This window comes from Lynx rufus, unplaced genomic scaffold, assembly GCF_022079265.1.
Source record: "Lynx rufus isolate CCGP_SWC_20201006 ecotype Redwood Valley unplaced genomic scaffold, mLynRuf1.p SCAF_5, whole genome shotgun sequence".
NCBI classification, from domain to species: domain Eukaryota; kingdom Metazoa; phylum Chordata; class Mammalia; order Carnivora; family Felidae; genus Lynx; species Lynx rufus.
In genome coordinates this window covers 20,718,109-20,735,245 of record NW_025814867.1, presented here as the reverse complement: position 1 = coordinate 20,735,245, position 17,137 = coordinate 20,718,109, and the positions used below count along the sequence as shown (strand labels likewise).

Here is a 17,137-nt window from a genome sequence, read left to right as displayed (position 1 = left end):
ACTTTCCTCATTCTTTAACTTCCCAGATGGGCTGTTTCATCTATTTTGGATTCGTGATGTCAAACCAACCCATTGATGCAGTCATTTTGGTGAGACTTTTGCTTTTGTGACTGCAGTCACAATTAAGCACACAGTCAACACTTGCTTCTCCCTTGCCTCCTAGGAACATTCATCTACCAGCCCCACCCTGTGCAATGGGTTGTCCTTGACCTGCAAGAGGTTCTAGGCCTCCAGGAGATGATGAAACTCTTGGTTAATCAGAATGTAGCCTTAACATTAAGGACATCTCACTCTTCTGGTTACAGAGACCACTTTCTGATTTCCTTCCTGTTTGTCTGGATTTAGATTTACAGCCTTCCTCTGAAAACTTGAGGCTACCCATTCATTTTTGACATATATTCTTAAAATTTTTTTACTTCAAAACATGGCTCCAGTGTTTTGAACCTCATTTTAACTTGGATTTAGCTCTTTCTTGCCTTCGCTACCATGATCAATATGTCTTTCCTATTATTGTCCCAATTTCTCTCTTGTTTCCCAAATCTTGTCCTGCCTCTTCTATTGTAGCTGTGAATAGAATAGAATAGAATAGAATAGAATAGAATAGAATAGAATCCAGTCCAATCCAATCCAATCCAATCCAATCCAATCCAATCCCACTGTGGCAGATTTCATTTGCAAAAATGGTTCCTGTCTTACATAACCATCTTACATTGTGACTTTGCCATTCTGCCATCATTGGGTGGAATCTAGGCCCTCTTCCGTTGTGTTGGTCTCAACTGATAGAGTACGGTGGAAGGATATTGTGACTTTAGAGGGTAGGTTATAAAAGGAAATAAAGCTTCAATTTGCTGTCATTTTGGGATCCCGCTGTCATGCTGTGAGCAGCCCAGGACACATGAAGAGGCTACCGGTAGTGCCCTTGGCAGATAAGCCCCTGCTGAGGTTCTAGCCAAAAGGCAGCATCAATAGGCTGACGTGGGAGACATCATTCCACCACAAGGTGCTACTTGACTGTAACCACACAGAAGAGAGCATCCCCTATTCCTCCACCAAAGCAAAAACTGCCCACTTAATTTCAATATCAGGAGAGATGCTAATAATATAATATGAATAATATTGCTAATAAGATCCTAATAATCACGAGAGAAATGGACAATCAATTCTTTTCTTTTTTCATTACCAAAAAAAAAAAAATGGCTTGTTTTGCATACATACACAGATAATCGGAGGAAGAAAAAAACATTAAGTAGCTGAATATGTGGAGGTGTCTAGACTAGGGATTTACAAAATATGGTCAGTAGGCCAAATCCAGCCTGCTGCATGTTTTAGTAAATAAAGTTTTATTGGACCACAGCTCAGTCATTTACTTATGGCCGATGTCTGCATTCATGTGACAATGTCAGAGCTGAGCAGTGTGACAGATAGTGCATGGCCCACAAAGACTAAAATATTAATACCTGGTCCCATTACAGGAAAAGTTTGCTGAACCCTGATCTAGACAAATGGCTGACTTTTCTTTTCTCTTATATTCTTTTAAAACTTTTGACAGTGGATATTTCCCATTTTGCAACCTAATATACTTATTTCCTATCCAGTTATATAAAATTTTATATTAATATACACATTTTCATCAAATGCAAATCCAGATTCTAAGGAGTCATGTATGTGGTTTTCATAATGGTTATGTGAAATCGAGTATGAATTGAAGAACCCAAAAATAAATATGGTCATTAACCAAGCAATGTGACACATTATGGTAAAATGTTTTATTTTTCTTTCTGTAATAAGAAAACAGCTAATAATACTGGCAACTCCTGACTGTTCAGAAGTTTACACTGGGTGGGATTTTGATGAAAACAAAACAAAGGTTTCTCGGGTGTTTAACCAAAGGTAAATGTTCTTAAAGGCCAACATCTAAACTTAATTAATCTGATGACAAAGTGCCCACAAATTGAATGGGCTTGCTATATGGATTTTAAATGTGTTCTATGTGAAAAAATTACTTTGTCAATCAAGGCCAACATGGCATGATTCCTTCTTTACTCTTTGCATTACAACAAATTACATTTCTGCAGCATACAAGTAAGAAAGAAAAGAAAAGAAAAGAAAAAAAGCAAAAGAAAAAAACAAAAACAAAAAACAAAACAACTATCTTACTCTCCCTTGTTAATTGCAAGTTTGATGGAAGATGTTACCTTTACCTTTTGAATAAAGGGAATAATCGTGGAAAGAAATACTCAGTGGACTTGACAACGAGGACAAGTAAATTATTCTATCAAGGTTCCAACCATAGCTATTAGTTTAGTGGTTTTTAACACAAAGACACATAATCTGGTTGGAATCTTGGATTACTCTAAAGTAAGAAACTTTTTCACCTACTGTTTCAAAAAAATTTTCAAAATCCATTTACCCTTTAGGGTAATGGGTACTTCTGGCCCCCTTCCTAGAAACAAAAGTTAACAAAGACTAGTACCTAGAAAAAACAAAAAGATGGATAATACATCACTGACATATTTCTCCACAGTATTTGGCAAATGAGAGATCTATGAAATGTTTCTACTAATAGGGAGATAAGTATATTTCTGTCCTATTACTGATACACATAGCTTTCTTCAAAACAAATTCTTTAAATGGGGATGCCAATCTTAGAAATAGCTGTTTATATTTTTAATTTTTCTGTATGAGTATAAAATGCAATGATTTATATGACAAATTGAAAATTTAAAAGCTATACAAATAAAAACTACCTTGTTTTTCCTGTTTAGGAAATTGCCAGCTTTATAGGGAAAACGATTTATGACCTTGAATTCTAGATTGCATTACCTTATTTTTAAATATCACTATATGCTAATCTAAAATGTCTTAGCAGCAAAGGAGGAGGCTTGCATTTATGGGCCCTGAACCAATCCTTTCTGGGTTACTGGATTTTCAATTACCAAAATTATCACACTATCACCTTAGTTTCCTGAAAGAATTAAAGCAGATTTCCAAAGTAGAAATTCTTAGGAGATGATATATGAGATTCTAATTTCTTGCAATGTAGGTAATCTTCTATGTTTATTTGATAGTTTTGTTATATTCATTTAGAAAAATTAACATTTGACTGCAGGAAAAAAAACCCACTTTTGTTTCTTTTGTAGTTTTGTTCTTGCAGAGAATTCTGTCATTGTGTAGACAGCATTACAAAATTACACAGAAAGACTAAGGCTGGAATGGTTTCACATGCAATTCCTAAAATATCTACTATAAATTTTACATAGAGAGGTCAAAGATGTTACTTTTCAATACACATGGAGCTCTTCTGTCTGGAAAAGTAATAAAAATAACAGTATGGTTTTCATTAACAAAATGTAGACCAACAAAAAGCTTTGGCCCTTAACCTTATCTTCTTTTACCAGCTTCCATGAAGGTGAAAATCACAATAAAGATGTGAAGAGCTTCACTGTGGGCAGATACACACATCAGAATCTTTTAACAGGTCCAAGGTCTGATATGCACAGGCAAATACAGCAGCATCCTTAGGGGTGTTAAGAGTGTTTTGCAAAATAAGTGGAACTATCCTGGGTGATCTACAGACGTGGTGATGTCAATTAGCAACCCAAACTGGGGCTAGTGCTAACAAGGATTACAGGGTGATTGCGTGTTTTGCTGCCTAAGTCAAGACAGCAAGGCAAAATGAGTCAGAACTCAGTTCAAACCCTACCTCTGCTTCTTACAAATGTATTGACTTCAGTCAAGTTCTTCAACTCAGAACAGAGTTTCTTTATCTGCCAATTAAGAATGTTTATTTCTAAGAGTTAGGTACTCCCCATAACCTAGCACAAGCCTCTAGCACTAGCCTAACACAAGCCTCTAGCATTGAAGTTCTAAACCACTTGGGGCCTTTTTGTTTTGTCTTCTTCACTGAAGTGAGTCCCTAGAGCCTGGAAGTTACATCTAAAGACAGCAAATACTGAGTACATGCTAAATGTTGGTAAAATGATACATCTCATCAAGGGAGTTATTTTAGGGATTACACACCCTTGCCATTAAGTTTAGCATACACCAGTTAATATTCATCCTTCCATCTCCCTCACATGAAAGGGTCATTCCAGCTGCTCTAGACATTCATGGTACCACTACCTGCTATCTCCTCCTGACAAATCATGGCCTATCCTGGATTATATTTTGGTTTTGCTTCTTGTTTTCCCAACCAGACTGAAGACACCTTAAGGCAGAACTCCTAATCTGCATCTTAGTTTTTGTTCCTGCCTCATCTTACCCATTGCAAAAATACCTGTAGATGAACGAGTACGTATGACTGAATAGATGGATAAAAGAACAAATAAACAACCTAGAGTTGATAAGTCAGACTCTCAAATATCTGACCATTCAGAGAGGGGTGGGGGAGTTTTTCTTTTCTACAAGGTCTTCTACTTCTTCGGCTGCATGAAAGAGATACATGATTTTTTTTTTTCTTATTTTACTTAATTCCATTAGAGAGCTGGCAGGAAAACAGAAGGCAGGACAATAAATAAAATAAGGTCCAAATGGGTCAGCATCATTACTGCTACACATTCTGCATCTTGACCTTCCCCTTGGAGTTTGGCCAGGCACCAACTGTTAGTCTGAGAGTGATTGATATGAGCAATCACGTAAGTGTAAAATGTCAAGACTGCCTCTAAACTGAGTCATAACAAAAGCAAAGCAAAGTAAGGAAAGTGGCACAGATTCTACCCCACGGAGTTAAATATGCTCTCTGTCCTCAAATTTAACCTGATGTCAGAACTTATAGTTCGTACATAGTCAATCTGATTCAATACAGCTTTTTAAAATGTTCTCAACTCTCATTAGAAAGTGGAGTAGCACAGTAATTTAATGAGGAATCTGACTGCAATTATGATCATTAAAATAGTAACTTAATTTTATGCTGTCTTTGGGAAATGTTCAACCCAAGGGCTGCACATCCAAAGTCTGAGTTACACTGGTTTATATCTTTGATTCGTATTATAAAGTATTTAAATATGATAGATTTCAATTAGTAAAAACTATTGACTGTATGCATTCAAATTGTTACTAAATAGTTTGGAGTGTGTGAACTTTCACTGTTAAAAGAATTCTTAGGATGATCTTCCTGAAAATAAAATTAATACAGCACTATTTATTGGTACTTTTAATGTAGAACCGGTAGGTGTTTGGACAAAGACACATGGTGTAAAGGTGTATGCTCCATCAAGGAAGTGAAAATTTTATGGGGTTGACAAGTAAGAAGATACACAATTTCAATAAGTGCCAGGACAGAGCTTACATAGAAGCCTGGAAATAGGAATCAGCTGGGCAAAGAGTGTGAATTCATTTGTATGAATCCATGCACATATGCATTGGCACACAACTTGTACATCCTCTGTGCACCAGTATGTGATGTATTAGATAGGCTGAAATATAAGAAAGTGTTTTTCTAACGTGTTTTGTTTTGTTTTGTTCTGTTTTGTTTTGTTTTGTTGAGAGGGGGAGAGAGAGAGAGAGAGGAAGAGAGAGCAAGTATGAGGGAGGGGCAGAGAGAGAGAGAGACACAGAATCCGAAGCAGGCTCCAGGGTCTGAGCTCAGCACAGAGCCCAGGTGGGGCTCAAACTCAAGAACCAAGGGATCATGACCTGAGCCGAAGTAGGATGCCCAACTGACTGAGCCACCCAGGTGCCCTTTTTATTTTTTAAAGTTTATTTATTTATTTTTGAGAGTGAAAGCACGAGTTGGGAGGGGCAGAGAGAGAGAGAAAGGGAATCCCAAGCAGGCTTTTCACTGTCAGCAGGAGCTTGAACCCACAAACGATGAGATCGTGACCTGAGCTGAAGCTGGACGCTTAACTGACTGAGCCACCCAGGCGCCCCTAGAAAATATTTTTCTAAGAAAAAGAACGTATAGCTCTTTCTTCCCACCCTCAAGTGATTTTGTTGGGTTGGAATTAAGGACGGATATGGAGGACTGGCAGAATAGTAGTTCTGGAGCTAAATCCCTGTGATTCAAGGGCTAGATCACAAACAACTTTTGCTGCCATGTTTGAGTTTGGAATTCGTAGAACATAAATAAAAGTATAATTCTTAATTTAAATATCTATTTCAGTTTGGGTTTTACTAAGAATTCAGTAGAGGGGCGCCTGGGTGGCTCACTCGGTTGAGCGTCCGACTCTTGGTTTTGGCTCAGGACATTGTGTCACAGTTCGTGAGTTCAAGCCCCATGTCTGGCTCTGTGCTGGCAGCTTGGGATTCTTTCTCTCCTTCTCTCTTTGCCCCTCCTCCACTCACACTCACTCTTTCTCTCCCTCTCAAGATAGATGAATATTAAAAAAAAAAAAAAAGAATGCAGTAGAAGCTTTATGTCTCCTGACTGGAAGTAATGTGCTGTCGAAATGTTTCGTTCCACATTTCCTATCACTATTAGATAGCAAACTCCTCACTTTTCCAATTTAGAGACAAAGTTCTATAATGGCCCACATGCTTTTACGGGTGCTTACTTCACATTCTGTCATATTTGATCATTGTTCAACAACGATTTTTGTTATAGTTGTTATTCAACTTTAAGAATTATTATCTTGCCGTTGAAATAGTTTATCATCATACAAGCATGTGTCTACTCAATTCCTAAGAATGACATAAAAGTAGAGGGAAAGAATCCCTCCATGAATTAAAACAAAACACATACAAACAAACAGAGACACAGATGTTTCCAGAACTGTGGCATCTGTAGGCAAAGCCACCGGGAGCTTTAATTTAATTTTTAAAATTCACCAGATGTCTGGTATTTCATAGATACTGGGTAGGTGTTTAGCTTACCAATTATTTTAAGATTTGATATTTCTGGTAAAAAAGACACATATACAGACTGTGTACACATACACACAACATGCATGCACACACACACATACACACACAAGTTAGCGAACCAGTTGCTTTAGATTCTAACATAAAATTATATACTAGCTTGTCAAGTTACTATTAATTCCCTTCTTATCTTGCACACCATACACCTGCACCTGAACAAAGCTGGATGACGGGTCCTTTAGAAAGTTTAGGCCTCTAATTGCTTCACTCATTCATTATGTTGAGGAAGACAACATGTCCTTGTCCAGATGAATAATTCATTGTGAAATTCTTCTGTGATTCAAGGAGCAGTTTTACGTAGTATATCTAAGATAAGACCTTTATCAGCCTAATAGGACCAGCAAAATACAATTCATCTTGATTTCCTCATGCACAAGAAGAGCGGGATAGAATATTCTGTGTTATTTCCACGTCATCTCTAATATACAATTTGCCATCACTGATTCACATACAAAGATCCTGGAACCACAATATTCAAATAAGGGTTAAATTTTTTTTTCCCTCCTGAATTTCCCCTCTCTTTTTCAATCCCTCTAGAGATCTGCTGCTAGCATACTCTGTTGGCACTTATCACCCATCTTGAGAAGGGAATACTTGATAAAGTCTCTTTTTTGGCCTATCTGAAGCATGTCATGAACCAGTGCTAAGAAAAGAAAAAGCAATTTAAGCATAAATGTTCTCACAATGGTGCTTCAACTCCTGCCCCAAGAGGCATACAATGGCATCCTTTATCATAGTAGTGATTGTCCCAGGGAGGTTTTGTTTGGAAGAATGGGTCAGAAAAGAAAGACCCCAGGAACTAGCACAATTTCCACAAAGCCAAGAGAGGCCATCTGTACAGTACTACATCAGATCTTCAAGTGCTGACAGTGATGTGTCCCTTTTCAAATGGCTTTGTATTACTTCTTAAATTTCAACAGACCTATAGATTCACAAGCCACAAAAATGTTTGTTTCTCTTCTTGAAGTAATGTGCAATGTTGACTATGAAACCTGGTGTAGTGGGGAAATTTCAGGGACAGGCATTAAAGACAGAATCTTGCATATAAATAAGTGTGTGCTTAATATATTTTTATATAATACATACTATACTATATCTTATATACAAATATATAATACAAATCAAAGATATATAGCTTTCTGATACCAAGCTCAGCTTGTATTTTGTTATCATTTCCAACATTTGGGACATTTGTTTGAAGACTATGTCAAGAAAAAAACCTTTTACCATCTTCCTTACGAAAACAGAACAAAGCTAATTCCCACTTGTCCTCCATGAAAACCCACGTATCTATTTTCTAAATGACATTGGAATTAGTGTCGCCTTACAAACTATCCATCCACCACCTCTATTTCTAGTTTACCATTCTCATGATTTGGCTTCTACCTAAATAGAAGGGGGAGAAAAAAACTGTTTGTGCTTGGCTTTGCCTGGCACCGGGCCTATTGTAAACAGCTGACTCCAGAGGATAATTGTTAGGAATGAACCCGGAAAGGGAAAAACCCAGATTCTGTGACCTTATAACTGACTGACTCTCCCAAAGGGGCTTTGTTTCCCAACGTATTTGCTTTCAATCACTGGCCATCGTTTTACATCAAATATCTTTTTTTTATCATTAGAAAAGTCTCTATTATTCCAAGTGCCTGACCAAATAATGTGAATTCTAATAAACACTTAGAGTCAATTATTAACCCACAGCAAATAAATATTCTTTTGCATTCCTAGAGCTTCTCAACAATAGATTCAAGAATATTTTACTCTCAGCACCTTTGAATCAGATGAATACAATCTTCTTGGATTATAATTTTAAATTTAAAATAGAAAAAGATGGGAAAAATGGATACAAAGAAGACTAAATCATAAAGGTGAATAGTGCAAATTTAAATAACATAGTGGCTTTATCTAATGAATATATTTGCAGTTCACTGAGACTTGATAAAGAATTGTGTACTAGAACCAGAAAGAAATGTTCTCATACCTTACTGGTTAGATGACTAAGGTAAATCTATATACTCAATATACAAGCTAATTAACTCATGAAAGACAGTCACCAAGGGGACATTATAAATGTCAAGTTTTCTTTACTTGTGCAACTAGAGAATCTCAAAACAAATAAACAAACTTTACGAGCTTGACTTGATGACCTTTATGAAAACTCTGAAATTTGATGAGCAATATCTCAGAATTCTTTAGACTAACAAGAACCATTGTTCTTTCATGGAACTATCTATGCATAAACAGTAAAATCTAAAGCTTTGCTATGCCCCCCCCATTCTAGATCAAAAACACAAAACTGATTAATTCAAGTTTTAAAACTACTTATTTATTATATTTTATATAAGCAGTACTCTGTAAAAAAAATAATCAGACTAATCAAGTATACACTGTCAATGAACATGTCATGTAGCAATAAGAGAAGGCAAAGACATAAGAAATAATACTTTAAGAAGAATATGATAGAGCAGTTAGCTATGAATTCTTATGGGATTTGAGATGCAGAGAGAAAAGTGATATACTTTTAAGAGAGAAATGTAGAAGAACAGTAAGAAATGAAGACAGAAAAACAAGGTGTGTTTCTAATGGAGAATATTCCAGGCGAGCAACAGAAGAGAAGTTTGGAGAGGTAGGTTGTGGTCAAACTACAGAGGACCAAGCAGCTCAGCAAGTAGGTACATTGAAAGTTCCTGAATGGGTAGGTCCTATGATCTCCCTGTATAGTATAAATGGACTGGAGAGTGAAGGTAATGGTTGTCAAGGGACAAGAATGAAGATAGCTGGACTTGCATGGAGGCTAGGGCAATTGTATGGGCAAGGCAGAGACATACAAAGCCAGGTTAAAGGTAGTAACCAAGAGGGAAAGGATAAAGGATATTTTCTGGGGATGGGAGGAGAGTGGATTCCAACAACTGAATAGATGTGTGAACTGAGATAAAGGAAAGTGGCATAGACAACTAGGAAGTTTCAACTCTGTGAACTGCAGGACCAAAAATGAAACTAGGAAATACAGGATGGAGAGAAAATTGGAGAAGGTGGTCAAGGTTAGGCCTATTTTTTTTTTTTTTTTTGGACCTGTGAAACACGGATGCTGACAAGCCACCCAAGTGAGTGACTAACCAGCCATGGAAAGTCAGGTCAAGCTTCAGGCTAGAAATGTGGAATGCTGAGAAATGTAGGCACAAGTCATAGTTGAAGCCATGGAGGAATGCTGTGTTACTGCTCACCAATATCTGCTTCCCCTCCCCGGAGATGATTCTTCCTTGCCCACGATAATCAAGCTTGACCATGGGACTTGACAAAGTCAAGTGAGAAGAATATTATATGTCACTTCCATTAAGAAACTTTAAGAGCCTACTGATTCACAATCTTCTTTTTCCCCCTGGTCCAGAATTGGGAATGTCCAGCTAGTGACTGCTTCATTAGCCTAGCCTGGAGTTAAATTAACATGGAAAAAAACCCACAGCTAATATGTACTGTGAGTGAGAAATAATTAGTTGTTGGAAAAGCCACTAGGATTCGGAGGTTGTTTATTACTGCAGTGTAAACCAGCCTAACTTAACTCATAGACCAAGGAGATGAATAAGATTACCCAAAAAGGCAAACTAAAGAAAGTTCAGAAGCTGACCAAGCCTGGGACTTTACCATTTTGAATTTGGTATTTGATAGGGGTAAAAATGAGTTACATTTGCTAAGTTACTTTGAGAATATTTAATTTTTGTCATTACCTTTTCTGTATAAAAAAATCATTAAAAAAACTTGCTGGATCAGACAAAATCATCTAGCCATATTTGGAAATGTTTGCTGTTTGAATTATTCTCTAATGATTAGTAACCATTCTTACATACCAACAATTTTGAGTGTTAAATATATTTTTTTAAATATTATTTTTATTTGTAAATTTTTCTTTGTGTAAATTCACTAACCTAGCACTCAGATAATGATAAATAAAATTATGCTTTAATGTTAGGGAGTCTCAACTTGCCTAGAGGTAGGGGGAATAGGCTTTCTGTGAGCAGTTGGTGGTTGATCACTGAATATTATCTTTTGCTCACCATGCCAGCATGCAGACTGGCATAAGCAATGACAAAAAAATATCCCAAAATTATAGTTAGTGAATAAGAGCTTACCTGCAGGGCATTTAGACATATTTGTTATCCCAAGGCAGCAATTAAAACCCACAATATATGATTTAGGAATTTAACAGAAACTGTCTGCCAAAATTACTTTTATCAAGTAGGTTTTCAATGAAACTTTACTATGACTACTCAATTTCTTACATTTTTGAGAATCCCAGGAAACCCTCCAAATTAATGTTCTAATTCAAGTCCACACCACTTCTCGTCCTTTTCTCTGCTGTTGTCCACCCTTTTTAAGGTTCTTATCTGTCAAACCATTGTATCCTTAGCATGTTTAAAGGCAATTACTTTTTGTATATGCTTGGATTATTTTCATTAAGAATGATTTGGTAAAATTAGTAAAATGTGATTTAATGCATCTATATCTTTTATGTATGTATAAATCCACAAATCACAAAACAGCTTGCATATTAAGCAGTAGGGTTAAAATTTATTATTGAAAAATATATGATCCTTGATTCTAGAGTCTTATTTCTCTCTCCTTCTGCCCCCAAAGTGTTCAACCATTCTAGGAAACTAGCTCAGAGACCCATATAGTTTTCAAGGTTGTACTTCTTCCTAATCAATATGAAGAAGCAGACAGTAATAAAAAGGACTCACAGTAGTTTTAAGAAAACTCCGATTTGTCAGCATAGGTACCTCTAATTTATTTTGGAATACAAATGGTAAGAAGGAGACATGTCTCTGAAGGCAAGGGAATTAAAAGCAAAAATGAACTATTGGGACATTGAGATAAAAAGCTTCTGCACAATGAAGGAAATAATCAGCAAAACTAAAAGGCAATCAACGGAATGGGAGAAGATATTTACAAATGACATATCGGATAAAGGGTTAGTCTCCAAAATCTATAAAGAACTGACCAAATTCAATGCCTGAAAAACAAACAATTCAGTGAAAAAATGGGCAAAAGACACGAATAGACACTTTTCCAAAGAAGACATCCAGATGGGCAACAGACACATGAAAAGAGGCTCAACATTGCTCATCATCAGGGAAATACAAATCAAAACCACACTGAAATACCGCCTCATACCAGTCAGAGTGGCCCGAATTAACAACTCAGGCAACAACAGATGTTCGTGAGGATGTGGAGAAAGGGTTGCACTGTTGGTGGGAATGCAAACCGGTGTGGCCGATCTGGAAAACAGTGTGGAGTTTCCTCAAACATTTTAAAATAGAATTACGCTAAGACTCAGCAATAGCACTACTAGGAATTTATCCAAAGGATACAGGAGTGCTGATTTGTAGGGGTACATGTACCACTGTTATAGCAGCACTATCAACAATAGCCAAATTATGGCAAGAGCCCAAATGTCCATGAACTGATAAATGGATAAAGAAGATGTGGTGTACACACACCCACCCACACACACACATACACACACACTGGAATACTACTCGGCAATGAAAAAGAATGATATCTGGCCATTAACAACAATGTGCATTGAGGAGGACACCTGTTGGGATGAGCACTGGGTGCTGAATGGAAACCAATTTGACAATAAATTTCATATTAAAAAAATAAAAATAAAAAACCAATGTGGATGGAACTGGAGGGTATTATGCTAAGTGAAATAAGTCAGTCAGAAAAAGAAGGATATCATACGTTTTCATTCATATGTGGAATTTGAGAAACTTAACAGAAGACCATAGGGGAAGGGAAGGGGAAATGAGTTACAAGCAGAGAGGGAGGCAAACCATAATAGACTCTTAAATACAACAGAGAACAAACCGAGGGTTGATGAGCGTGGGGGATGGGCATTGAGGAGGGCACTTGTTGGGATGAGCACTGGGTGTTGTATGTAAGTTGTGAATCAGGGGAATCTACTCCCAAAGCCAAGATGTTAGCTAACTTGACAATAAATTATTCAAAAAAAAAAGACCCCACCCTAAAAAACAAAACAAAAACAAAAACAAAACCAAAAATGGGTAAGAAGGGTGATGAAAAGACAGGAGCTTTCTTGGGCTATTTTTCATGGATAGTTTTGTGGAAATGCCAATTTACAGATAGAATTCAGCTTAAAACATCGGGCAAGTGTTAGTCTTTCAACTATATGACCTTTCTTTCTGGGCAAAGGTCCCCTGTATTACGAAAGCAATGCACTGCTTTTTAATTTGAGAGAGAGAGAGAGAGAGAGAGAGAGCGAGCAGGGGAGAGAGGCAGAGGGGGAGAGAGAGAGAGAAACAGAGAGGGAGAATCTTAAACAGGCTCCATACTCAGTGTAGAGCTGGACAAAGGGCTTGATCCCACAAGCCTGGGATCATGACCTGAGCCAAAATCAAGAGTTAGACACTCAACCAACTGAGTGTCTTCAACCCAGAAGCAATATACTTCTGATGCTCATAGCTTTCTTCCTTTGGCTTTAGGATATCTGTACTAATTTACAGACTTTGCTATCCTTTCTGTCCTTGAAGAATTTTTTCTAGCTTCAGCTTGAAAGGGTACTTCACCATTCCAGTCATTAGGTAAATGCTGGCATCTCCACTGAGAATTTGTTTGTTTCATGTGGGTTCTCTCCCACAGCCCAATCCAAAACTTGTTTCCATTTAACTTGTGAAAGGACAGAGCCTTGATGACTCCCATCCTTTCCATTTTAGTTTCTAAGGTTGAGGGATGGAGGTATGTACTCATAACTCATCTATGTAACAGAGAAAACACACACAGGAGTCTTTCCTAAACCAAGTTAGCAACTTTCCCCTCCATGTACATATATACTTTTAAATGATGAGAATCCTCAGCTTAACAGGATTTTTTGCCTTTTAAAAAGGATTCAAGGTAACCCAAATAGCCTTTATTGATAAAAATACCTAAGAATAGAAAAGTTTGGGGATAAGCACAAACTGTACATCAAATCCCGTGTCTTGTATCATGCTAATTTCTTTGTTCTTACTACCCACTATCTTTCTGCAAAAAAAAAAAAAAAATTCTTTATGGCAAACATGGCTTTAGGCATCCTAATTTGTGCCTGAATATCTGGGAGCAGAAATTACACTCATCTGCTACATTACTACTCATTCTCCTACAGCCCCCAAAATAAAGCAGTGAAATTTCAGCTAATAGAGAAAAGATTAATGCTTTCTCGATAAGGTTTTACATCTAAATTAATAAGATGGCACAATCCAGCTCTTGCTCTGGATACCAAAGAAATCGAACATGACAAGCACTTCTTTTTCCCTTTGGTATGTTGTAACACAAAACTGGATGAATCAGAGAACCAAAGGAGTGAGGGAAAAATGCAGCCACTCAATAGACATTGTACTCAGGAGCTGCACCATGCTAGGGTACAAAGATGAGAGGTGTACTCAGCCTCAGAGAGTACTCAGGGTTCTCAGGCAGTAGGAGACATAATGTATCTACCCATAACACTCGGGTAAAGGACATGAAATATGTCATGGGAACTCGTACTGAACATTATCCCTTATAAATTCACATAGGAGTAAGCATCTCTCCAGATCCTTTGAGGAATATATAGGTGTCTAATGTGCAATGCATATAACAAAGTTGCTTTATTCTGTTCCATATTTTCGCTGCATCATTTTACATTTTCATCTGTTATGGCTGGAAGATTCTCTTCTGTTAAGATACTACTATTGACGATGATACAAATGCTTCCTAACCGTTGTCATTTGTAGGGCTTAGAAAACAACTGACGTGTACCACCCACTGTGATCTAGAAACGGATTTATTAAACATGCAGCCATGAGTCACACAGGACTTCTTTTTCTGTAAATATTGAGGACCAATAGTCTTATATTTAAAAATGCCAGCCTAGAGAAACCCCACTGGCTTCTCCTGCCATGAATTAACTGCTTATTTGCAGGAGCTGTCCCAAGAGGCCATTCAGAGGCCATTATTTCACTGTGAAGACTCTGTTAAAAAGAATAATTGGGAGGCTCCTGGGTGGCTCAGTCAGTTGAGTGTCCGACTTCGGCTCAGGTCATGATCTCACGGTCCGTGAGTTCGATCCCCACGTCGGGCTCTGTGCTGACACCTCAGAGCCTGGAGCCTGTTTCAGATTCTGTGTCTCCCTCTCTCTCTGACCCTCCCCTGTTCATGCTCTGTCTCTCTCTGTCTCAAGAACGAATCAACATTAAAAAAAAAAGAATAATTGGTATCAATAACACTTACCTGTGTATGCAGAGGGAAGGTTACCCAGCCATAACAAGCCCAGATTCACAGAGCCACTACTTAAAACAATGCAATGTTTGGGATTTATGAGAATAAGTCCTGTCAGTAATAATGCCCTTGTCTGAAGGGGCCTTCTCGATTCATCTGGCATATGCTGCAGTGTATTCACAGTTATCGACTCTGCCACGCAGTTACAGGCTAAGGGGCGGCATACAAGATGTCAATGAGACACACTGAAAGGGTTTACTTCTCAAATACGTGGCTTCAAATGCCTTTATGCTCTCGTGTTCCTCCAGAACAGCCACAGGACTGTTTCAAATGCAAAATCTGCAACATAACTAGTGATTATCTTAATCAGTTGCTGAAGGGTATTGGGAAAATGAGGGGGACACAATTACCATTACACAGAAAGATGGATCAAGCATGAATCGATGCGGCAGGAACATAAGGAAACAGACATGGGTCTAGACAAGGGAAGGAACCCCCAAACCACGATGATGACAACAACAACAAAGATCATCGCTTAACCTGTTTTGTCAGAGCTGGTATTGATGGTATTGGTAGTGATGGAGGTGAAGGTAGTCTTTGCGCTGTCCTTGGCAGTTACAGATTTCTGCTTATTTTTCATGGCTTCCAGTGCTTTGAGCTTCTTGGCATGTTTCGTGCCTTTGTAGTGGGCCGCAGCCTGGCTCTACAAAGGAGAACAAAATGAACCGTGCAATCAGGCTCATTTCTAAACTGGCATTCTCTGTATTACTGCAAATACAGACTCCCTTTCAATAATAGGTACCATTCAAGCTAATTCTGGCAGTGGCCAAACAGTAGGGTTCTATTTAGAATGATGCTAGAAAGCAATGGGATTCAAGTTCTAAAACCTCTGGACAGAAGTAAGAGATATTCCATTGTTTCTCTTGAGAGAAATGTAGCTGAACACTAACACATCAACAACATTTTCTTTGTGGAGTGGGGAAAAAAAAATTTGTACCCATATTCCTCTGGCTCTGCCACAGAGGATGCTGGGCTCCCAAAGATTAACAAGGGCCCCAGAAAAGAGTAGCTCTCATCTTCTTGGCTCAGGAAATGTGTTTTCTCTCTCTACAATGTGTCTTATTAATGCAATCCCCAACAGGTGTCTACAAGGAAAAGTTCACACATAACAAGGGAAGTGGGCACCCTGGAGACTGAAATTGAAGTTCGACAGTTCAAAAGCAAATGTACTGCCTAAGTCCAAATGAAGTACACACAAGCTGGGCAATTTTCTGATTCTTTCTTTCTCCTTGCTTCCTACAGAGGTAGTCTGAGAAACTCAAGGGACTGGCATTCCTTAAACACATGGATCTTTCATGCCCTGGTCCATGGTCAGGAGGCTCCAATGTGCTTTGACTACTTAATGGAGCCACAACAATTCTTTTACCTGTGCCTTGTGAGATTTTTTTTCTTAAACAGTAATATACATTTTCCAAAGTTTATATTTTCTTAACATGATTTTGTTGTTGTTGTTCCTGGAGAGACACATTAATTGAGATAGAAAATCATCTTAAAGAATCCTATATTTATTAATGCTTATTGGAAAACAAGGAGTCTTTGCTGCTTGGGGTGGGAGGGGAGTGGGCAGAGATATTCTTAGATCAGAAAGTTTCCCAGCTCAAAACCCTTAAAAAGACACCCCACAAAGAAGAAATCTCAGTGGAGGACTATGTCTGTCAGACTACCCATTGCTTCCCGTGACTTATTTAAATCCATGTTCCACTCCATGTTCTGGCTCCATTTTGCCAGAAAAAATAATAACCACACTGTCCTCTTTGTCACAGCAATTGTGGTAAGTAGGGTTGTAGTATAATGTCTTTTTGTAAATAGGCAAAGAAATAATCCACACCTTCATTTGCATCATTCTGACAAATATTCTCAAAGGACTAGGTACCCTTATTGAAAGAACACTGGACAAGGAAATCATATATTAGAAACAGTTTGAACAGAGAGGACACTCATGCATCAGTTACGAGTTTTCCAACAACAC

General features: G+C 37.8%; 1 protein-coding gene across 1 annotated transcript in view; it reads right to left on the bottom strand.

Moving 5' to 3' along the window:
- The window catches only part of ZNF385D (zinc finger protein 385D), a 180,733-nt gene that overhangs the window by 66,341 nt on the left and 97,255 nt on the right, over positions 1 to 17,137 (bottom strand). The window contains exon 4 of the mRNA XM_047098566.1: positions 15,649 to 15,811. Coding sequence (XP_046954522.1) covers positions 15,649 to 15,811 — 163 coding nt within the window. The remainder of the gene's footprint in view (positions 1 to 15,648; positions 15,812 to 17,137) is intronic.